This window comes from Cucurbita maxima, unplaced genomic scaffold (assembly GCF_002738345.1).
Source record: "Cucurbita maxima cultivar Rimu unplaced genomic scaffold, Cmax_1.0 Cma_Scf00010, whole genome shotgun sequence".
NCBI lineage: Eukaryota > Viridiplantae > Streptophyta > Magnoliopsida > Cucurbitales > Cucurbitaceae > Cucurbita > Cucurbita maxima.
In genome coordinates, this window is record NW_019272026.1 from 2291567 (window position 1) to 2316244 (window position 24678).

The 24678-nt window shown below is 37.6% G+C and overlaps 2 protein-coding genes across 2 annotated transcripts; both read right to left on the reverse strand.

Annotated features, from left to right (window-relative positions):
• Positions 1-1016: 1016 nt before the first annotated feature.
• Positions 1017-16243, reverse strand: LOC111485703 (acetolactate synthase small subunit 1, chloroplastic-like). The gene is made up of 12 exons (XM_023132701.1): positions 15938-16243; positions 15351-15564; positions 13974-14057; positions 13597-13665; positions 12409-12492; positions 11067-11216; positions 5280-5366; positions 4928-5032; positions 4716-4838; positions 2594-2746; positions 1840-1905; positions 1017-1263 (listed from the first exon to the last, which is right to left on the reverse strand). The coding sequence occupies exons 1-12, from the start codon at positions 16159-16161 to the stop codon at positions 1180-1182; spliced, it is 1443 nt and encodes a 480-aa protein (XP_022988469.1). The 5' UTR covers positions 16162-16243; the 3' UTR covers positions 1017-1179.
• A 1301-nt stretch (positions 16244-17544) lies between these two features.
• LOC111485353 (ER membrane protein complex subunit 10) lies at positions 17545-24453 on the reverse strand. The gene is made up of 8 exons (XM_023132189.1): positions 24097-24453; positions 23035-23097; positions 22810-22911; positions 21522-21569; positions 20612-20683; positions 19310-19368; positions 18033-18123; positions 17545-17949 (listed from the first exon to the last, which is right to left on the reverse strand). The coding sequence occupies exons 1-8, from the start codon at positions 24397-24399 to the stop codon at positions 17776-17778; spliced, it is 912 nt and encodes a 303-aa protein (XP_022987957.1). The 5' UTR covers positions 24400-24453; the 3' UTR covers positions 17545-17775.
• Between the last annotated feature and the right edge of the window lie 225 nt (positions 24454-24678).

The window sequence follows — 24678 nt, forward strand, 5'->3', positions numbered from 1 at the left end:
TCTTTAAAGATTTAAGGGTACAACATTTTTGTTGATAACGTCGTTGTAGGGCTTCTATCAATCTACCTTGTTGTGGATATAACCAATATAATTGAAACCCTGTAAATTTGAACGATTGAGCACAAAGCTTAAAAAAACGATAAACCCGTCGTTAATGATATTGAATAATGTTGCCCACCAAAAAGTTAGGAGAAAGAGTGTGTGTGGCTAAACGACGAGAGGATTGTTGACATCATCTAAGAAAAGTGTTGGCATCGACTTCAATGGAGTCATCGAGATGACCGTGGCGACTAGATTTGGTAGAACGATGATGGAGTGTTTGGGGGAAGAGTGAGAGAATTAAGACAAGGGGGTGAGTCGAGAGGGAGAGAGAGAAGGTCAAGAGAGTGATGGAGAGAAGAATGAAACATTCTTTATAAAAATGTGAAAACCTCTCCTTAACAGGCGTATTTTAAAACTGTGAGATTGACGAGAATACATAACGAACCGAAGCAAATAATATTAGCTAGCGGTAGGCTTGGACTGTTACACTCGATCAACCAAGTCAAGCTTCACCCATCAAAGACCCATTCTATGGAGCTACAGATATCCACAAGGTAGGAACGATGACCTATATGGGCTTATCTAGAAAGGTAAGACGTTTATCGCTCCAACCTCTAAAAAAAAGTGCATTTTACGCTTAAGAAATAAAGCTTCGTTTACCGTCCAACTTCAAACCAAGTTCATCTAGCCTATGAGATCGGCTGGATAAAAAATACTGAAAGATCGATAAAATGATCAAACAAGTTACGAACAAGTAACTCGAGCTACTTCAAAGTTGAACTGCTACAACATTCCTTACAGTCATCCCGTCCTACTCCTATTCTAACAGAGATCGAAGTATCGATATTGTAGCAGTCCAAGCCCACCACTAACAAATATTGTCTTCTTCGGACTTCCCTCAAGATTTTTAAAATGCGACTGCTAGGGAGATTTCTAAACCCTTATAAAAAAATGTTTCGTTCTATGTGATATCAGATAAAATATTTGATAGCAACAAAAAGTTTTGTACAAACTATTTTAGTGAACGAGTCGCTTAAACATTCATGGTGGAAAACAGGAAGACAGCCTAATGCAAACAGTAAGGGAGAGAAACTTACTGAATTAAATTACCTAAAAGAAACAAAGAGCTTCTGGGACTTAGATTGGAAGGGGATAACCACGAAGATATGTCGAGTCGACGCCCGACTCTCTTCCTAGCGCCACCCTTCCGGTCCTTGCCACCTACCGATAAAGAAAGAAGGATTCAGCATTTAGAATTGTACATATATGCACAAACACACACAAGGCAGTGTCAAAAATGTACATAAATTAATGTTTAGCTGATAGTGTTCATGTTTTGAATATAGTAGCCATATCTAATGTTTGATAAGCACTCTTAGAACACTAAATAAATGGAAAGCCTAGCTTGGACTAATTGTGTAGATATCAGATCTCGAAGCCTACAGAGAACGAAATAGTTTGTAGGTATCAATTTTTACGACCATGTGCATCTTTCCCTAGATTCAACGTCGATGGTCGACGCGTTTAGCAACAACGATAGCTAGCATTTATCATCATGCGGGATGCTTCAGGGAACCCTCCCCACAGATACGTATACGTGCTGCTACACAATCGATACTCATGTAAATATATACAAACAATAAATTTTCATTTTATTTGGAACTTCTATGTTTAAGTTAAGAAGTACATAATAATGAAAAAAAATCCACACAAGAACTGATTCTCCTACTATTCATCAAAAAAAGAATTCGTTTTCCAACTGCTAGTCTATAAGATATAGAAACCAAGAATACAAACCTCACATATCCCGAATGGCTCCAGCAACCTCTGCAACGCGACCATCTTGTTTAAATCGCCCGTGAGCTAGAGTAAATACGGAAAATTGTAGCATAAGAATAGCCCGATCACAACATTACCATCAAGTACTCTATGCATGTAACAGTCCAAAACCACCGCTAGCAGACATTGTCCGTTTTGGCCCGGTACGTATCTTCGTCAGCCTCACGGTTTTAAAACGCGTTTACTAAGGAGAGGTTTCCACACCTTTATAAGGAATGTTTTGTTCCCCTCTCCAACCGATGTGAGATCTCACAATCCACCCCCCTTGGGACCAGTGTCTTTGTTGGCATACCGGCCGGTGTTTGGCCCTGATACCATTTGTAACAGCCAAAACCCACCACTAGCAAATATTGTCCTCTTGACCTGTTATGTATCGCCGTCATCCTCAAGGTTTTAAAACACGTCTACTAGGGAGAGGTTTCCACACCCTTATAAGGAATGTTTCGTTCCCCTCTCAAACCGGTGAGATCTCACAATGCATCGGAAAAGAATACTCTAGTATATCCTTTTTTCCCTTTACAGATTTGTTTCATTGTTTCAGAAGAATTTGTAGCAAATGTTCCTATCAGTAGCACAAACATCATTAATTGAGCAAAACATATCTATATATCTATATTATATGTTTCCAGATACATATAATAGTCTTAACCACACAGATATGCATATGTATTCATGCACAATTCTCTATATGATATCAAGGAAAAGAGCGGACCTGAAGAGTAATTGTATGTCCAGACATATCAACAGCTTTTGCACGGAAGATCTGAGCAATATCAAGGACATCTCTTCTTGCAGTAGCATTTACAGCAACTTTTATCAACATTAATTCTCTCTCAGCAAATGGCAAGTGAGTTAGATCGCGCACCTAAAGAAGTCGTCACCCCCTATTTAATCAACCATGAACTTGTACGAGTCGCAAGGTCGTAATACTATGAGCTAAGCACTCTAAGATTCTCAAAAGATTATTCATGGAAATTTTCAAATAATTTCATTTTTTCTCAACATAAAAGAGATGAAAACATCATTTATAGGAGTAGAGTAAATAAAATCAAAATATTTCAACTTGTAATTTGGGTCAGCTCCCTTGTTTGTCTGGCTAGAAAAATGTAGCTTCATTCAGTTCTTGGGCAAACTTCATAGCCATATAACGATCGGCTAATAGTTAGGCTTGTCTCATTATACTTTTTATGCCCAGAAGCTCTCAACTAAGGATTTTTGTCCAAACCCACGCTAGCAGATATTGTCTTTTTTGGACTTTCCTTTTCAGGCTTCCTCTTAAAGTTTTTAAAACGCATATGCTAGGGAGAGGTTTCCACAGCCTTATAAAGAATGTTTGTTTGGCTAGAAAAATGTAGCTTCTTTCAGTTCTTGGGCAAACTTCATAGCCATATAATGATCGGCTAACAGTTAGGCTTGTCTCATTATACTTTTTATGCCCAGGAGCTCTCTACTAAGGACTTCTGACCAAGCCCACCGCTAGCAGATATTGTCTTTTTTGGGCTTTCCTTTCAGGCTTCTCCTCAAGGTTTTTAAAACGCGTCTGCTAGGGAGAGATTTCCACACCCTTATAAAGAATGTTTCGTTCCCCTCTCCAACCGAGACGGGATCTCACATTTCACATCCCAACTAACGATAAAATGACCCAATTCTCTTTTTACCTCTCGTACAATTAGTCTTCACTCTTCGTAACTTGGGCCTCACAGATTATCAGGGAAGAACTTGGCTTGGTTTGAAAAGATTGTAAGAGTATAATGATGATATACACATTTTGCTCTTAAGATCCATGCAACGCTTTTAAATGAACATCCAGGGTACTTTTGTGAATATTGATCACTTGCCATCATGAAGCTATCACAGTAATTTCAAGATCTTTCTGTACGAAATCCCAATTCTACATCAATGATGCATTCTTCTGGGTTTCTATAAAGTTCGTTATTCAGAACTTTAGTAAACTAGGGGACCTCTTTGTATTAACCTTTTGCCTTCCAAAGCTACATTATCCCCTATTCTTTTCTGTAATTTTAAAGTGAATAGAGCAAAAAACTGCTTCCTACCAAATCGAAACAAATTTCCGTAACAGCCGAAGCCCACCACTAGCAGATATTGTCCGGTTTAGGGTTTCTCTTTCTGGCTTCCCCTCAAGGTTTTTAAAACACGTCTAGTTGAGATATGTAACGACCCAGATCCACTGGTAGCAGATATTGTCCTCTTTGGGCTTTCACTTTAGGGCTTCCCCTCAAGACTATAAAACGCGTATGCTAGGGAAACATTTTCACACACTTATAAAGGGTGTTTCGTTCTCCACACCAACCAAAGTGGGATATCACAATCCACCCCCCTTCAGGGCCAGCGTCCTTACTACTGGCACACCGCCTCGTGTCTACCCCCTTCGAGGAAGAGCGAGAAGACTGACACATCGTTCGGTGTCTGGCTCTGATACCATTTGTAATGACCCAGGCCCGCCGTTAGCAGATATTGTCCTCTTTAAACATTCCCTTTCGGGCTTCCCCTCAAGGCTTTAAAACGCGTCTGCTAGAGGAAGGTTTCCATACCCTTATAAAGGGTGCTTTGTTCTCCTCCCAACCAATGTGGGACATCACAAGATATCATCGTGAATCCTCCAAAGTGAAAAATATTTTGATTAGTTTGCATTAGATGATTGACAGTTGACACGATACCAAATATAAATATTCAACGTTCAAATATGAAGTTAAAACCATTCAAAGGAACATAAAGTATGAAAACTAGCAGTTTGCCTACAATAGTTAAAACAAGAAACTCAGTCACACTATCATTAAACTTAATCAATAAAAGAAAATTACTGAACATGCTACCTCATGAAGATCTATTAATTTCTGAAGCTGCTGAACCAACTTTTCAATGGACTCATCGGTTCCAGGAATGACCGTCGTGATACGAGATAATCCCTGTCTTTCTGCAGGTCCTACAGCAAGACTCTGGCAATTTGCAAATAGAAAATTGTCATGAAGAAACTGATGAAAATAAGAAAAAGTTAAACGATGTCAGTAGTAAAATTAGAACCCACCTGAATGTTATAACCTCTTCTAGAAATAATCCCAGTAACAACATTAAGAACTCCAGGATAGTCGTTTACTAGCATAGACAATGTATGTGATAGAAGACCACTTGACTGAAAGTTAGCAGAACACAAAAGGTCAAAGAAAATTGTAGAAGAGATAATATAAAAACCATACAATTATGTAAATAAAGCAGGGTTTTTGTTAATGAGTTATTCAACAAGCAGAGTTGCCCTGCATCAATATACATTAAATGGAAATGTCCTACTTCTACTAAAGGATATAAAACAATTCCACACAATTTTTTTTTTTTTTTTAAGAACTATAATGGAAATATTTGAAAATTATATCGGTACGTACATCGTCATCATAGAGAGCACCCCAGTGAGCGTCAAGAATTTGATTTGAATGAAAATTTTCGTATGGCTCCAATGGATATATATCTCCCTGCAATATTCACATTTCGTTTTCTTCAGTGAAAAGCAAGAACAACTCCCAACCCAAATAAGAAACAAAGATGTACAAAAAGCACCCAATGGAGCTACAACTTTGTCCCCCTTGATTATAAATCCATGATCATTCCCTAAATTAGCCGACGTGGGACTTTCATCCAACACCTCCCCTCGAACAAAGTAGTCTCCTCTTAATCAAGGCTCGATTCCTTTTTCTTTTGGAGTCTTAGTCATTTTTTACTATGTCTTTGAGGCTCACAATACTTTTATTCGACATTTGAGAATTCTATTGACATGGGTAAGTTTAGGGCATGGCTTTGATACCATGTTAGTTGAACACGACTCTCCATAATGGTATGATACTGTCCAATTTGAGCATAAGCTCTCATGTCTTTGCTTTAGGCTTCCCCAAAAGGCCTCACACCAATGGAGATAGTATTCCTCGATTATAAATCCATGATCATTCTCTAAATGAGCCGATGAAGATCCACCTCCCAAAGAGAGCTCATTACAAAAGAAAAGAAAAGAAAAAAAAGAATCCAATCGTTGAAGATCATCGAAATCGTGTAATTACAAAAGAATTTGTTATAGCTATGGCACCACCAAGAGGCAAAATTTAATTTTCCCACCATGGTTTCTTGAGAGATTCTCATTTAAGATTTTTCCTTGGCATTTAAGAGGGTTTTGGATTCTAACCCATGATTTCTAGCATTCTAAGTACTATTTACTTACTCTATCATATCAAGTTTTCATCAAAAGAATTATCAACTTAACAATCTGAGACCTTTCGAAAGCAAGGAGGAAGGGTAGCAATGGTTGGTAGTCAACACGGCGAGGAATGGGGAGGGAGCATGATAGTGAGCATCCGCGAAGGCCGAGAATGTAACACCCAAAAAGGAAGGAAAGCCACCCATGTAAGACTCAAAGGATCCAAAGAAGGAAATGAAGAGGATTAAGCAAGGACAAGGGTCTTAAACAAGTCATTTCCATACCCTAAGAAGTAATTTTAAGAACTTAAGAACTTTCGAAAAGGATTGGAAAAGAAAAAGTAAGCGAAAAGGACGAAAATGTCATTTTTCCAATTATCAAGGATCTTTTTGGATTTTTAATTCCTTGTCTTGAAGGAATTTTAAGATACTCCCGAAGGAAAAATGACCAAAAAGGATTAAGAATGTTTGAGAAAATTATAATAGAATATTCTGAAAGTGACAAATTACTGAAGTTAAAGGATAATTACGGATTTGCCATTCTGCACAAAAATCAGAACCTTCACCGTGCTTTCTCACAAGATCTCCGCCAAACTTGGATATATTCTAGATCACTCACGGATCATCACATCCAACGGCTAGGATTCAAAACCAAGGTCGGAGAAGCTTTGATCGAAGTAGATATTTCCGACGGATTTTCCAGAAAATCCAACCACCAATTCATGACGATTCTGGAGCTCTCAATGTCGGTTTAAGTTTCCCCTATAAATTCTGAAGTTGGGGCAATAGATTGGAACAAGAATCGAGCAAGGTTGAGCTCCCAGTCGTTGGCAATAAGCATTTAGATTTTGGGTCTCCTACTCTCGGGTTTCTTCTAAATTCGAAAGAAATTCTCCACCATTCCTCTTCAAACTTGTTCCTATAGCTTCTAAACAAGATTACCCACAAGTTCTATGAAGGAATAGAGTCTTGGAAGTGCCTAAAAACCATTCCCCCAATCCAATCCGCCATTGAAGAACTTCAAGGAAAACTCGAAATTTCAATCCGAGGATACACGAGAATTCGTCGAGCAAGGACGACCCCAATAGGTTTCTGCACCTCCAAGGAATGTTTCCATAGAAGACCACGAATAGAAATAACCTCAAGAACGTTTCCAATCGAAGAAAATCCGTTTCGGGCTCAAATTGGGGGTAAGTGTCGAATTCCTATCTACGACCTTTTTTCCTTCAAATTAAGGATTCCTTTAGATTCAAAGGAAGAATTTGAGTAACTTTGATGAAAGAATCCGGAGCTGAAACATCGTAGAACAAGATACCCAAGAGATCAATAATCGGAGGTATCGGATGACTTGCTGACCGAGAGTGGTTTCTCAAAATTAAGATCCGACACTCAAAATTGGAGGTGTCGGGTGACTTCCTCGGTTTTCCTCTATTTTAACCCCTTCCAAACCGGTTCTCATGAACAACTTTATGGTTCCAGAAACTAGACACATTAAGGAGTCCATGGAAGAAAATGTGAGGTAATTCGGGTACCGGAAGCTCAAGAACAAAGGTTCCGAATGCCGACAACGAGGTAAGTAGCCACCTTGGACTTTTTGTTAAGAAATACTTGTAGGAATCGCTTGGATTTCCATTGAACCCTAAACCAAGAATGAACTAAGGATACATGAAAGAAAAACCCTAGGAACCGTGAGTTAAGGCCTTGAACTGAACAAATTGCTCGGGATTTAGGTAACGGTAAAATAACCCACTAGATGAACTCCGCTAACTATGAAATTTTAATGTTGAGCATATTATAAAATGTTGAGGTTATATATGAAATTTGGTGGTCATTGGATAAGGATAAGTAGGTAAACCAAGAAATGGTGCAAAATGACCATAATGCCCTTAAGGAAGACTACCTACGGTTCATGACCTAGATGACCTCTAAATGCTATGAAACTCTATAGTAGATCTTATTTTATAATGTTTGATTATATGATGAAGTTTGAAAGTCATTGGAATACGTTAAGTAGCAAAACCAAGAATTAGGGATAAAATGACCAAAATGCCCCTAGGACTACTTATGAAAATTCAAGGTCTATACGTGCTCCAAATGATTTGCTACTTCTTATAAGGTCTATTATGAAGGACATGAAGATATGTTTGAGGTTTCAAGTTAATTGGAGCAAGTTTGGAACCTAAACCAAGTTAGGACCCAAGAAACACCACAAGAATCAAGACTCTTCTAGAACCCTCTAAAGAACTCCCTAGGAATCTATGCCTTCTCGAACAACTCACGCTAAGATGGGTACATATGGTTACAAATGCAAGTTACAACTTATGCCTCAAGGAATAATGAACCTTAGGAACTTACAAGATTGAGAACAAAGAACAACACCACACAAGCTTTACAACTACCCAAGTAAGAAGAATGCTAGGTATCACTCAAGAACGAGGGACCAAGGACCCCAAACTCAGGAACTCAAGAATGCTAGGTAATACTCTAATCATGTCCAAAGTGACTCGTGACCTCCCACCAAGCGGTGCTTTTTGAGGCCCAAGAATTCCTTTTCTAGGTGGGATGCCTTGTGTCGTAGTCCTACATTTTTTTACTGTGTGGCGTCATGATCTTAACATGCTCACGACTAGCCTTAAGGGGAATTAAGCTCCATATATATTTTTCGCCCGAGCTTTGTAGCTTCGTCGGACCTTAGGCGAGGTTTGTCTTTGCCAATTGAACATCGCTTGTGCGGAATCCAAGCTTGTTCAACCACACACGCCGCCTGCGCGTGCATGTTCAATCGTTTGCGACACATCCGACTTGCCTCTACATCAGGCCAAGTCATTCAGCTCGACCTTGCCTCTGCTCGGGCCAAAGTCTCTCAATGTAACATTGCATCTCATCTTGTCATCTCAATCCCCATTGATATGATTCATATGTCTTGACGCCATCCCGAGTCTCGGAATGTTGTCGGCTATCACAACTCGTTCGGTCATGCTATCGAGAACGGGACCGCGTGTCGCTCGTCTCATCGGGACTTCTCGAACATCCATCCATTCGGGTTCTATCGAGGCATTGGTCCTCCCGTGCCTATGCCGTGTCATTTACGGATACCGTACCGGATAGCGAGTGTATGTAGCAACCTCCAACACTCGGGCTGGGGCGAAATATCGGCACACTCGTACTGCCCGGTACTATCCTTGAAAAACTCATTTCAAAGAAAGTCGCCTAAGACACTCGTCTCGGCATGCTCACCCACACTATGACATACGTATGTGCCACATGGTAGCTCACTTAGGTCACAGGGCCCAGGGGTGGTGGAGAGCTAAGACCATAGTACCCCTATAGTACATTTTGAGTCATTTTCAATCTTTCAGCCATAGACATGATTTTGGCAAACGGTCATACGGTATCGTGCAACGTCCGTCCGGTGTCCGTCTGACACAAAACTTGGCGAGCATTCATATTTCATATGGGAAGACTTGACTCCAGAACCGCATGCCCAAATTCCCTCTAGAACCCCGACTTTCGAGGTTAAAGCCCGAGACCGTACCCGACCCTTCAACAAGCCTATCTTTGCAGAATACCATGTTTAAGTATGCACCGAGCAAGTGACCTTTATGGTTTATCATGGGGAGTAGTCTAGGGCCACGGAGGAATAAGAAGAGAGTAAGTTACCTTAGCCAAGAATCAAGAACCTCTTAAGACCTCCCATGGTATAGCATGCTCATGACTTAGACTACGCTGCTTGGAACGCATGAAGCCTTGAGCGTTGGTTAAGCAGACTGTATTATAGGGCAAGCCCTCGATGCAGTATTAGACTACATCGCTTGGAACGTAAGAAGCCTTGGAGGTAGGTTTTCAGACTATGCCGCTTGGAACGCATGAAGCCTTGGGCATAGGTGAAGCAGACCGTATCGAAAGGCAGGTCCTAAGATGCAGTAAGACTACGTCGCTTGGAACGCATGAAACCTTGGACGTAGGTTAAGGCTGTGTCGCTTGGAACGCATGAAACCTTGGACACAGGATTGTCAGGTGCATGTCTAGTGCCGTAAATCCTAGGGGGAGTGTCTTGGAGAACAAATCAAGAACAAAACAAGAATCTAGAGAGTACCAAGAACAAGAGAAAGATCAAGGGCTAGAACATGGATCAAGATCCTAGTTCTAAGGACAAGACCTAGGAACAAAGGACAAAGAACCAAGAACCATAGTACTAAGGCCCTTAAAGGAAAACTAAGGTTTTAGAATCCAAGGACCAAGGTCTTCCAGATAAATCAAGATAAGAACCCCAAGTCAAGAACAATAACTAGGGGGCCTATGTACTTACAACAAGGACAAGACAAGAACAAAGAATGTGGTACCCTAGCATATTAAGAACACAATTAAGAGCCTACAAGTAGGCTACTTGCTAAGTCTTGTACTCATTCCTTATTCTCCATTCTTTTTCAGGTGATAAGGAGCTGGTCGAGGTCGGGAGCGGACTCTGGAGCAGGTGCCATAGACAAACCTCACCCGTCGTCTTCAACCCTTTTGTTTTAAAACATTTTGTGTCAGTTCCTTATTTTGTGTTTTAACCATTATGTCGTATTTTAAATTAGTAATGTGTGCGCATTATTTTGGTACAATGTAAATTATGTAGTAAATTTTAATTGTTTCATTTCGTGAAAAGTTTACCCATCTTTTAGCGCCATCGAGTCAGTCTGGTCCTTACCGAGAATGAGGAAGGAAGAAAAAGAGAGAGAAATGCAATAATAAGAAATAAATTAGTAAAATTTGCGACCTATTTTTTGAAATCTGAGTCAGCAAAGTCTAGTCACTCTGTTGCTTTATAGAGCCTTCTTTTTCCCTTCTAATTGTAAAATCGAATCTCCCCATTGATTATTATTCTTGTAGTCCTCGTGACTCAGTACTTCAATACATGTTCTAAATACGTACTTCTGCTTCAGCAACATTGTAAAAAAAAGAGTGTTATCAAAGCTTTCATGGAAAAGAACAAAAGTACATACGGTGGAGGTAGGGATGTTGCCATTGAGTGATTGACTTGCATCTCCTACAAAGGCATCAACCGGCCTCGAATCTTTGAGATCAGGATAAGAAGCTGCCGAGAACCTCCAAAAGGGAGCTGTTTCCCCCATTTTCTCCCTTCTCAATGCTATCTATACACCGTCAAACAAACTCAATGTACATCAGATATGAAAATTTTATAATCCATTTATTAATAAATAGCACATGATAAACTTAAGCAATGATATCCAAGTTCTAATCAACATACCATAGATACGGTTTCTATTTGTGATATTCAAATATGTATAGATAGGTATGAGTGGTAACATATATTCATTACCATATATTAGATAATCTCTTAAGTTATGCAATATATAGAAGTATTCTAGATAAATTATATCGTTCTTATTTGTGGGTTCGGTCATGGTAAAATGGTCAACTGGTGTTGTATATGCATACGCAAAGGATGGAAGTCATGAGTATTTTGGTTAGATGTACACTAGAATTTGAGATTGCTGAATTTAAAAGTTCCTCTAATTCCAACGATCCATAAAGTCATCAAAATGTTTGTACTAGCATTTAGGTGATTGTTTAAACCCATATAGGGGATTCTTCAATTGACAAACTAAGCTTTATTTCTTTTTCTGCATATCAGTCAGGCTGATACATATAGATAGTTTCTTCGAGATTGTCATGTAAAAAGGAAGTGTAACCTCCATCTGCTTTAGTTCCAAATGCCTACAAGCTACTACGGCTAGACATAATCTCATTGAAGTGTGTTTTACCCCATGCTCTCAAAATATACTTTTCTTCCTTCTCTGTATTCTCTTGTTGTACATACCTAAAGTCATCAATAAAACCTTTAGCCAATATTCCTCCTTGAATTTTTCTCTCTCCTGTTCTTTGTGTTATCTTGATTGAGTGTGTGGGTTGTTGAGCAATCCTAACAACTGGTATCGATCCTAACAATAATATTTCCTGGTAATCTATTCCTTCTCTTTGTGCAAAGTCCTTGGCTACTATCCTAGCTTTATACCTTATTCCACCTTCATCAAACAACCCAAACTTCTTTTTGAACACCCATTTGCGGGATACAGCTTTTTGCCTAGGTGGCAAAGTTGTCAAGGTCTAGGAGTTGTTATTATATAAAGAACTCATTTCATAGGCTTTTCAGCTCATTTCTCTAATAATTGGTATTAGTGCATGCATTAATACTCCGCCGTGAACAAACATGCCTTCATAAAAAAGACAGATTGAAACATGTGTCTTTCAGAAGTGCAAATTCTTATACCCATGAATTGTTGAACTCAGAAGAGAAAAAATGGAACAAATGTATATCACTACCTTTCCAGTTCTGGCAAGTTCTCTAATTCCGAACTTCCTGAAGTTTCTTTCAACGGCAACCAGTTTTCCAGGATCTCCGGTCACCTTATGACATTAAGAAAAAACAAACCTTTCGTTAATCTACGACTAATAAATCGAACGTAGGCCATGCAAAACAATGACTTCAATTGTACGATGTACACACTTTAATCATTTTATGATAATACGGTAGATAAAGTGAACAGAATATGTACTAAGTTTCTTTCAGTTAAATCTCTTGCAAGACAACTTCTAGCATCCATGGTAAATAACTAATCCATTTCTTTAAAAAAAATATAAAAAAAAAAACAAAAAAAAAAACAAATGGAACTGAAATGCTCGAAAAAGAAATAGTCCTATAAAGCTTGACCAATCAAAGGTCGAAGATGGAACACACAGAAGATGAAAAAGAAACTTAATTGTCATTTTCAACTTTTTGCTACTAACTAAGAATATTCCATCTCTCAGACTTGCAACTATAAATTTTTTAATTAAGAAAACAATAATTTTACATTAAAAAAGATGGTAAAATTGATATAAATTAACAAGACAAAAAATGTAACGACCTAGATCCACCGCTAGCAGATATTGTCCTCTTTAGGCTTTCCCTTTCGGGCTTGCCCTCAAGGCTTTAAAACGCGTCTACTAGGAGAAGGTTTCCACACCCTTATAAATGGTGGTTTGTTCTCCTCCCCAACCAATGTGGGACATCACAATCCACCCCCCTTCGGGGCCCAGCGTCCTCGCTGGCACTCTTTCCTTCCTCCAATCGATGTGGGACCACCCCCAAATCCACCCCTCTTTGGGGCCCAGCGTCCTTTCTGGCACACCGCCTCGTGTCTACCTCCCTTCGGGGAACAGTGAGAAGGCTAGCACATTGTCCGGTGTTTGGCTCTGATACCATTTGTAACGACCCAAATCCACAGCTAGCAGATATTGTCCTCTTTGAGCTTTCCCTTTCGGGCTTGCCCTCAAGGCTTTAAAACGCGTCTGCTAGGGGAAGGTTTTCACACCCTTATAAATGGTGGTTTGTTCTCCTCCCCAACTAATGTGGGACATCACAAAAAAATACTTCGGAGATATTGGCGATAAGATGATAATATTCAAATAGAAGACTGAACATCCACCATGCAATAAGTGAATGTTCTGGAAGGATCTGAAAGTAGTTACCTCAATAGTCAGTGAATGTTCTGAAATATCCACAATTGTTCCTCTGAAGATGTCTACCAACAACATTATCTGAGAAACAAAAAAAGATAGAGGCATAAGACAATAAAAAATTAGAGATGATGAAGTAACGGAAATTGGAAGTTTTCAAAATCTTCAACTAAAGATATTAGGTGTTTTTTTATGAGAAACCATGCCGCCTTCGAAGACTTAGGAAAGGAGAATCAGAGGTTCTATCAAGGGGGGATATAATCCTTTAAAATGATTTCCCAAACAGAAACAAGAATTAGAACTTAAAATCCTGTATCTTATTCATACAAAAATGGTTCTTTCCACAAAGCATGTAAAATGGCCATTAAAAATATAATGCAAGTCATCACCTCAGCACGAGTACTTGGATCAGCATTGAGTTTCATAAGCACCAACTCGCGCTCCACTTGGGGCTTTCTTGAGATATCTTCCACCTGATAATTGAAATATCTAAAGAGTTTAAAGGTATATTCATTTTTCACTAACTTTTTATTCTTTGGTTCAAGGTAAAAAAGAATATCTACGATGTTACAGGGCTTTGTGCAGATTGCTGGTGTATTGGGGGAGACTTTAACATGGTTAGATGGGTCTCCGAGAAATCTTACAATAGGATGACTAAGGGGAGGAGGTCCTTTAACAATCTTATTGATAACCTGTAGCTGTTTGAACCTCCTATGAAGGGAGACCATTTCTCTTGGTCTAGTTCAGGGATTAGACCCAGGAGTTCCAGAATTGAAATGTTTCTGCTTTGGGAGGTTGGGAGGAGATTTTCAAGGAGATTTCGATGTATAGGCAGGTGCGCATCACTTCAGACCATTTCACTCTTCTTTTGTTTTTTGGTTTCCAAAAATGGGGCCTCAGCCCCTTCATTTTGGGAATATGTGGTAAGATCACCCTGATTTTCTTGACAAGGTGAATGACTGGTGGAAGGAGATTGATTTGGTTGTATTTGGTTGGTTGGCTGGGTTTCACAAACAAACCTTTGATGCAGCGACGGTTTGTTTTAGTTTTCTTTCTAATTTGATGTAGTAACTTTGTGATGTTTCTTGGCTAGTTCTTGGTTATTCTTGAGGCTCCTTAAACAGTAGCCCTGTTTCTTGTTTAGTCTTTTATAATTGTCCTTTTTTTCGTGGGACAAAGTTAATGAAGTCTTTCACGTTCAAGTAGCTTCCATAAAACTATTACCTTAGGGTAGTTAGGTCTTTTATTTGGATAATCTATTTGTTACAGTCCATTGTTGGTGACAGGCTATATACATGGCTCTCCTTTTTGCCTTAAAAGCCAATAAAAACTTTCAGAGGTATTCTTTGAGAACTTGAGTGCATCAGCTCTCCTTAACTAGCTTTTAGGAGGGAAAATCATAGCTCGACGACACTGAATCAAAACCTAACAAAACCTTGTCAACCAGCGTTGATCAACTATGTTTACTAACGGACCCAAAAATAACTATGATTATCGTCTTTCAAGTACGAACTTCTACAGTCCTCTACACCCCTAGATCAGACTTCAATTCGTAAATGAATGATCTCTTTCTCTTGGCAGCAAACTCCCTTACTTCAACCTCCTCAAATTTCTTCAAGTAATGCTCTTACAAGACCAACAACTACTACCCCAGCTATCACACACCAATCCCCTTTGTCGACACGGAAACTGAATGCAAAAAGATTGCACACGCCCCCATACGCCTTCCCAAAATAAAGAAAGACGGTATGAAAAATCAACAAAACCTTCATAACATTGGCAAGTTTGTTTAGCTGCTCCACAACTTGTCTCAAGACATTTTCTGTTCCAGTGACCACAATGGTAAAGAGAGCCTTATCCTTGTCCAATCCAACGGCAAGGGACTCAATGTTGTAACCTCTCCTTGCAAAGACACCCGCAATTCGGTTTATTATTCCACTTTCATCACCAACAAACACAGATATAGCATGTCGCATCACCCTGAAAGCAAAAAAGAATACAGTGCCACCTTGAACTTTGTTACAAGTTCCAACTATGATATAAAGGTTTTGATTTTGATTGAACAAGTCATTGACAATAGGAGATATTTTCTCTAAGCCCATTAGTCCTCTCTTTTGTAAATTCCACATATCAACAAATAGCCGTTTCTTAGAGGGGGAAAGAACAAAGAAAGATGATCATTTTTAAAAAACGTCAAAATCAAAATGATCAGTGAAGCAACCAAGCGGATAATACTTGTTTCAATAAACGAATAACCAAAATTAACCAATGGAATAAGACACTGATGAAAAGCATCAACAAGAAGTAACCAAATTGAAGTAAAAGTAGAACTGGATTTTTCCCGAACACTTACGAAGAACGAATGGCGGAACGTGAAGAGTCGCTTACAGTCACTGCATCGCCATTAGCAGCAGCAGAAGAGACCTGCGACCTCTGGAGCTCGAAACGGTTCCATTTCTGCACTTTCCGGTACTCGCCGATCAAACTTTCAGAGACGGCATTTCTAGAGCCAACTGCTGGATAGCGAGGCTTGAAAGCGTTAACGGAAGCCGGGCAAAGCGGTACGGCGGCCGCCATGCTGATTGAGTACCGGTTTGAAGAGGAATGAGGGAGAGTGACAGAGTTGAAAAGGAAACCGCCACACAGTTATATAAGTCGCAGAGCATGCTGCCTGAAAAGGACATTTGGCTTTCCTCACGTTCATTTTTTGGTTACCGTTTTTGTCCCGTGGTAGGTAGGCAGAATTTGGATTTTTTTTAAAAAATAATAATAATAATAAATATATAAAGTAAATTTATTTTTTTAATTATTTTTTAATCAAAATTTCTTTATTAAATTAAATTTTAGCATAAATATTTCCAATCTATTTGAATTCTTTTCATTTTTTACTTTTCAGGATATTTTGGGAACATTCTATTTTGTTATTCAAAATTATTTCTTTTTATTCGATATTATTTATTCGAAAGAAATTTTATTTACCTATATCACAATTATTTATCGTTAATTTGAGTTATTTTTTATATATATTTGCAGTATTTTATAACTACTATTAAGCTTTCAATAATTATTTTTCAATATGATCGATCAATAAGATGATCTAGACTTCTATATGAATTATAAAATTATTGGAGTGGTTATATGACTTTTAGTCATAATAATAGACATTATTATGTTAGCATAAAATACTATATATAATAGAGAGAGAAGGGATGGCTTTGGGCTTTTCCTGTGCAGCTTTGGTGGAGGGCGAAGAAGGCCCCTCGAGCCATCCATGAGATACCACTCTGGAAGAGCTAGAATTCTACCTTGTGTTAGGACCTATGGGCCAAGTGACAGTCTCAGGTAGAAAGTTTCTATGGGGCATAGGCCTTCCAAAAGGCAACGGAGACGTGTAAAGGTTTCCTCGAGCTAGACGGAGATTGACCCTCAAGTGCAAAGGCAGAAAGGAGCTTCACTACAAGACCCACCCGTTGAGTAGGGATGAAAGTCGGCCTTAGTGATCTGATGGTGTCGAGTGGAAAGGCCGTTGCTCAACGGATAAAAGTTACTCTAGGGATAACAGGCTGATCTATATCCATATCTATATATCATATTACTTGCATTAGAAGTAGATACTTAGCTAGGTATAGTATTGGTGTACGCCCATTTGCTTATATACATAAATTAGATGAGAAACTCGAGAAAGATAAGAGACCAAGAATTCAGAACCATCACCTATTGTTAATAACATTTAGCCTCTCCCCATCTCGAGGACAAGGATGAAGAAGCCATCCCGTCTCCACTCATATCCAAAGGTTGTGGAAAGATCCAACGATAATAACCTTACTCGACAACGGAAAAATTATGAAAAACTCTTCTATTGGCTACAACTATTATCCAGCATTTCTAACATTATGCATATCATGGGGTATATCATGTTTACCTCATGGTATTGGTAATCAGTATCATTCTCAATTCAAAAATAAAACATAAAGACTTCAATGAACAAATTCCAACGGGAGTCTTAAATGGAAGTTGAGCATCAGTCAAACAAATAAATGGGATTTACAGTACTCTGCACTTTGACAAAGTTTCTGTTGCTAATAAAGTTAGAAATTCATCGCCAAAAAATTCTCTAAGTCCAATCATTATGTTGAAAACTACAAGGAAAACGAATGGTGCATGCTTTCCTGTCTATTTTTCTAACAGTTTCTATCGTCGTCTTACCGTAGACGAGCCTGGTCCACGTTGTATTGCAGCAGCTGACTGCTGTGGCTGTGCTTGTCCTTGTCCTGCTGCTTGGCCACCAACCTGTTCTTCAGCCATGTTCATTGCTTGTGTTATGGCATTCATAACAATCAGTCCTAGTGGTATCAGGTACATCCACTGCCATAATAGGGATACAGATCCGGTAAGAATATATCAAAATTTAAGGTTATGGAATAATTTCTCTTTTCATTGAAACTCACATATTTAGCCCAAAATGACTTTTCTGGTGGCTTTACACCTTCCCCTTCTCCAGTTTCACCAACGAGAATGTCATCAGCAAATATAGGCGTTCTGTGAAAACCATTGAATCTAGACTTTGAGTATATCAAATTCAAGACGACATTAGATAAGCAATCGAGACCCGTTTTAAAACTAGAAGTTAATGGTTTTTATTTTTTGAAACTAAGCTTATAAACACTACACCCACTTTGGTCTCTTTGTTTTGTTATCTTTATAACCATTTTCAAAATACAAGTTAAGTTTTAAAATTATAACACCATTTAACAACCCTTCTGTTTATTTGAAAATTATACTTTCAAATTACAAAAAACAAAACCATGTTTATAAGAGTTATTCTTGTTTTGGCTTGATTTTAAAAAACGTTTAAAAAAAAGTAGGTAATACAAAAAGAAAACTATAAGTAAAAATAGTGTTTATAAGCTTAGTTTTCGAAGACGGAAAACCAAAATAAAATGATCATCAAGAAACCTAAAATAGGTAGTTTTAGAAGACTTGTTTTGTTTTTTAAATTTGGCTAAGAATTCAAACGTTTCTTAGAAATGGTGAGAAAACATGCCCAACTCTAAAAAAGCTAACTAAACCAAAAATCAAATTGTGAAATGTATGGAGAAATTTAAATTTCAGACTGCACTTGACAGCAAACCAACACAACATATCGTCTCAATCCATAACACACAAATCCATAAAGATGACGCGAAGGGAGAGCTCATTTCGTTGCTTCATCTAAGCAATGTAAAAGTAAAGAAATGAGGATTTCTAAGGCCAAACTTAATTCATCCCCAGATTTTGAACATTTGGATGATGTTTTGTATGTAAAAGCGAAGTTAGGGAATGAGGGTGCTGGTTCTCTGAAAAAAATCCGGAATAATTTTGGTGCCAATCTGAGACGGAAAGGATAATGCATAAAAGAGCTCGTTGCAGTATAAAACAGCCTTAAAGAAGAAGTAGTTGTGAAGATTTTGTTTTGTTTTTGGTGGTCCAAGGTTTGAAAGGCTGGTGACTAGAAAAGGTATTTAAACTTTCAATACAGAGCCATGGTGTTTGGAAAGTTTTTGGAGGTTTTGAAGATGTAGCTTTTTCTCCAATTCATGGGAAGTTAATTTGTCATTTGATGTATAACCTCTTCTTCACTTTTCAAGAACACATTCATATTACAGCATCATAAACGCAGTCGGGCAAGCTAGTAAAATTAGGCTCAACGAGAGAAATGAAAGGATAAATGTAAAAACGGACTTACCTAGGAGCCTGCTCGCCGCTCTTCAAAAATGTGAGGGAGTTAAAAGACCATTTTGAAGGCTGAAGGCGAGATCATCCACATGAATGTTAGTGATCGAAAGTATAAACCAAATAAAAAACACAGTTCAAGAACATTAATTATATATCATAATCATGTCTATTATTGTCTATAATTTTTTTGATAAGAAACGTGGGACTATATTCCAAAAAAGGCAAGGTACAACCGAATTTTGGACAAGATTACAAAACCCATCAAAACGTTAAGTCTTATCTTCAATGGTTCTAGCATTCCTTTCCTTCCAAAGATGCCATGAGAGGGCTCTAACGGCACAACTCCCCACCACCTTGGCTTTTCCATTCAAATTCCACCCATTTATTCCTTCCCAAAGTCATTCATCCACCTTCTTAGGGAGGCAAAAAGAAATCCTTAGGATCCCCGCCACAAAAGCCAGCAAAATAACAATGAAGAAACATGGTCAATTGATTCACTTCCTCTTAAGCACGATCTACACTCTGATGGAGAAAGAGAATGACTGACAAAAGAAAACCTAATGAGGTTTAAATCTTTGATAGAGCTAATTCGTCCTTTCTGTTTTAGCTTCTCAAACTCTCGGAGAACTATAGATAGATGTAAGGTCTTATACGGTTCTTATCGTCCGTTGTTCCTCTCTATCCTAGTGCTTCTATTTTTCCAAGCATTCCTGTGCTGGTAGTTGAATAAGGCCAAGCCAATATGAGCTGAGCAGCTATTAGCTATCTTAGTCATCCTTTGCGACTATCCCAGTAGGAGTAGTAATCTAGGGCCAAGTAAGTAAGATTTTAATCATACCTTTTCACCCGGACATTAATCAACTGCATCTCACTTCAGTCAAGCAATGCTACTGATTGCATCTCATCTTGAAAGCTATAAAGAGACGATCGTCCTATAGTATTTTTTCCTAGTACTTCTATTAGTCTAATGGATTCCTTGATGAACTTGTAGACATTAAAAGGTGTAATTACTTCTGTCTAGAACACTTGATCATTAACAATGATCCTACTAGTTGCCCAGTTAGCCCCTCATCTAGTGTAGGGTTGTTACATATGTGCTTAAGAGAACTATGATAAAGAAACCGTGGAGAAGATGAAATACATTTGTAAACAAGAAGATGATTTCATAAGCTCAAATAAATTGGCGACTCTAATTCTGGTTCAGCAACTATTAATTCAAACCATCACTTTGATTCTCCATATACGGTAAGATGCTTGTAGTTATCATGAGGAAACAAAACCAATGATAAGCCAAGGGCAAAAGAATACTTACAAGTCTCAGTTGCCGGGGAAAAGGGCATGCTCCAGGGGTGCCATAATTAACAGCCAAAATATTAACACCATCCTGGAAGCAGAACAGCAGAAGATGTGCTTTAGATACGAGGACCTTTTAGATATGATGCATTTACAAGAGTGTTCAGACACATGAAAGAGAATATCTTTACTTGAAATTTGTTCGGTAGTATTAAAGTTATTCTCACCGCTCCCATTTATTTGATCATTGTTATTGATACATAATTCCGTAAATCGGTGCACAGCTTCCAAAACTTAAGATCATACAGACAAAATTATGTTTAACAAAAATCCATCCCACCAATTTTTGTGTGTCAAGCATGATGAGGTATAACATGCAAACCTTTAGTTTTAATAATGAAAATCTACTACATCACTTGAATTAGCAATCTAATTTACTAGCAGTGTTATAAAAATGCAGAAGCAGGGTAATGTCGGGATGTTTCCAGTCTCATTCCTCATTTCAAATAGGTAATATAACATGAAAGTTGAACAATTTGCCTGATCTAAACGTAATATCTTAATATGAGTATTGCAAGAAACTAAGCTATATGTATTCAAACCCCCTAGGACAATATACTTTAAGCAAAAGAAAAGGTTTTCTATATTGTCATTAAACCAATTCAACCTAGATTCTATTTTTGGCAGCCATCAGAGTCCGAGCCAATTACACACTTCTCAACTAATTTCATAGAACAATTGTTAAACTTAATTTGATATTGAGAAATTTGTAAGACATTTGTTATTTAAAAAAATTATGTACATTTACATAACCAATTTGTAAAGAAAGCATAGCCATAGAATGTTAAAACATTAAAGTTTATGTCGTGAAAAGGTCAGTGAAAATTAATAACAATAATGTTTGAAAGAAACAAAAGGTGGAGATTTACCATGTGAATCACAAAATGCTCATCCAATTCTCCTCGCGGAAGACATCTCTGAAATCATAAAATGAAAAGTCAGGGTTAAATAAGAACTTCCATCAACAACTAAGCACATGAAATCAAAAGATAAAGAGCAGGGAATAGGTTACGAGTTGCAAAGAAATGACAAGACTTGTACATTTAATGGATCGAATATAAATTTGATATTCATTTAGTAGAAATTAGGGAACTTATCCTTACATATCAAATAGTGACATTTAACCTTGAAGATTCAAAGTATGTCCAAAAGCATCAGTTTTTCATCAGCTAAAGTTACAGAAAACAAAAATGACATTTCTTAATTACTTTTATAGTATTTTTAAGCTAACGTGATAATAAATAATTAAATTTACATTTTTTTTTGTTTGTACGGCAAAACAATCAATAGGATCTAAATTTATTAATAATAATAAATTCATAAATGAACAAAGATTATCAAACAAAATTGAAAACAAAATCAAAATAACACCAATATAAACCAACAAAATATAATATGATAAATAAAAAATAAAAAACAAAAAATCTCCTACACTAAACAAACTACAACAATAGACACAAAAACCTCTTCATATTATTTTTTCTTTAAAAATCAGCCCCACCATTCAACAAACCAATCCCCATGGTCTCTCTTGTCCTTTTTTTTCTTCCAGATTCTCTCAAGAATTATCCTATATTTACCTCCGAATGTCCTATAGGTTAGCTAGGATTCAGCTCTCACCCCTCTCTACCCCTTCCAGAAGAAGAATCATCAACAGCTGATACAGAGAAATTCACAACCTTAATTCCTCTAACGATTATTCTAAAGAATTCAAAAAGATCACTTTCCTTATCACTTTTCCTATTATTTATATATAAGAAAAAGAAAAATAACAACTCTTTCCAATTTATCTCATGACTCATGAGGGCCCACTTCAAATATGTCTCTGAAGAATAATGCATGGAAAAATAATGTAAACAAAACTACAGATAAATGAATGAGCTATAAAACGCTATAAAATTAAATACAAATGCAATAAGCAGCAACATAACTAAATATATCAAAATCATTTTTTTAAATGCCCATCCCGAAATGCTAGGTTAAAAGGCAGATACCATGATGTATCCCTACAAATTTGTTTCCAGAAAACTCGTGTGACCCAAATAAGTAGTCCCAGGAACCTATGACATCTTGGATTGTGATTGATCATTGCCACCATACTCACCCCTTGGATAGAGACCATGATGAGCTATAATTAATAATCTGCAATTAACTTACTGCTTTCACTGATGAGTAAACATAGCTCTCTCCCGGTTCCTGTGACTTCAAAACATTGGTTGTCAATCTTACACTATAGAAACCATCTTCTTGCAACAAGGCCTACAAAAATAAATTAATGATAATCATTAAAAAAAAAAAATTAAAAGGAACTTCAATCTAGATTTTGGGAATTGTACGAGCAATACACAAAATGAAATAACCAAGACATAAGGGAGTTGTTACCGTGAACTTCTTCCTATCCTCTTCAGTAAAAACATTTCTTGAAAACCGCAGCTTTGTAAGTGACTATCAAAAGAAATAGAGCATGTCATTGGCAATGAACATGTGAAATAGCTGACAATTTTGGATGCTTAGGATAAGAGAAACAGAAAAGTCTGCAATTACCGAATTACTGAACATAAGAGTTTCAAAATATAAAGAGAAGTGAATTACTGAATTGTACCATAAAATAGAGAAACTACAGGACAATTAAATTTATTGCTTCCATTGATCCCAGAAGAAGAATGAGTATTGAATTTGCATATCATTAAAATCATAAACAACAAATCATGTCAGAAAAGACAACACTTGAAACCAGAAAATATACATTTCATACTATATCCTTCGATGAACTAATCATCAATAAAAGATATTTCGGTGGAAAATCATCAAATTTGCAGCCCAGAATGAAGTTAACAGATTTAACATAGCCCCTAACTGGGCCTCCCCTTTGAATTTGACTTCCAATATCCTTTCCCTTCCAGTTGAAGATGCAAACAAACCAGTACACAACACAAAACCCTGACACCTTTCTCATTTTGAACAACATCCAATGGTAAATAATCCGATTGAAATCAGAAACGAAATCTTTCAAAAGCACCTGGCTTACCCCAAGTTCCCCTAATCCTGAACCACTAAAACACATGACCACGCAGTAAAACAAGTGTTTAATTGTTTCACTACTCTATACGGCTAATACAGAAAAATCACCATGAAGTAGACAACCATGATAGTAGCAGCCTCGATCTTTTTACTAATTCTTTGAGGATGCAAGGAGCATCTAGATGACGTGTTAGCGACACTCTTTTATGGAAGCTCGTTGATTATTCAATACCAAAGATTTTCATTGCAAATCTTACGAACAATAAATTTAACAAGAAGGAACGACAAACGGTCAACCAATCAAGGCATGTGCAAATTCTTCCAAAATCTACATAAACTGACATTTCAATTTACCATCCAAATTTCTCGAAGTCTAAACAGCACGACAAAACAAGTAAACGGATATCAAACAAACAGATTCACCTGACCACCATGGCTCGAAGTCTTCAGACGTGCAGTAAATAAGCCAGCAGGAGCGAAATCAGAGTCCCCAAATGAGTGTTCTAGCTGAAACTGAACCTTAGAATCCAAATCAGGATCAGAAAATCGCCTCCTCGTCGATGTCGTACGGCTTGGGGGAGGCGTGGATCGGGTCTGAGCGGCATCAGTATACTGAATCTGCTGCGTCCCTTCAAACTCGTCATCATCTACGAGAAGCTCATCGGATTGAAAAGCCACAGACGAACAAATCAAGAGACAGAAAATGAAGCCACAACGGAATCCCATGGCTGAACTTTCGAAGAGCGAGAATCGAAGTGACCTTCGAGTGAGTAATCAATTAGTATATATGTATTTGATCGTGAAGTTACAGAAAATATACTAAATTTTACAAAATATCAAATATTTCAATTATGTTTTTTTTTTTTTTTTTTTTTTAATCTCGAGATTTGTAAAAAAGAAAAAAAAATACTGTTTCCCAATTTTTTTTTAATGCCTTGGGACTTTGTTTGCTCCCATCCCTCTAAGAGGAGTGGTATGGTTGGAAATGTGTTAAATGTTAAATGG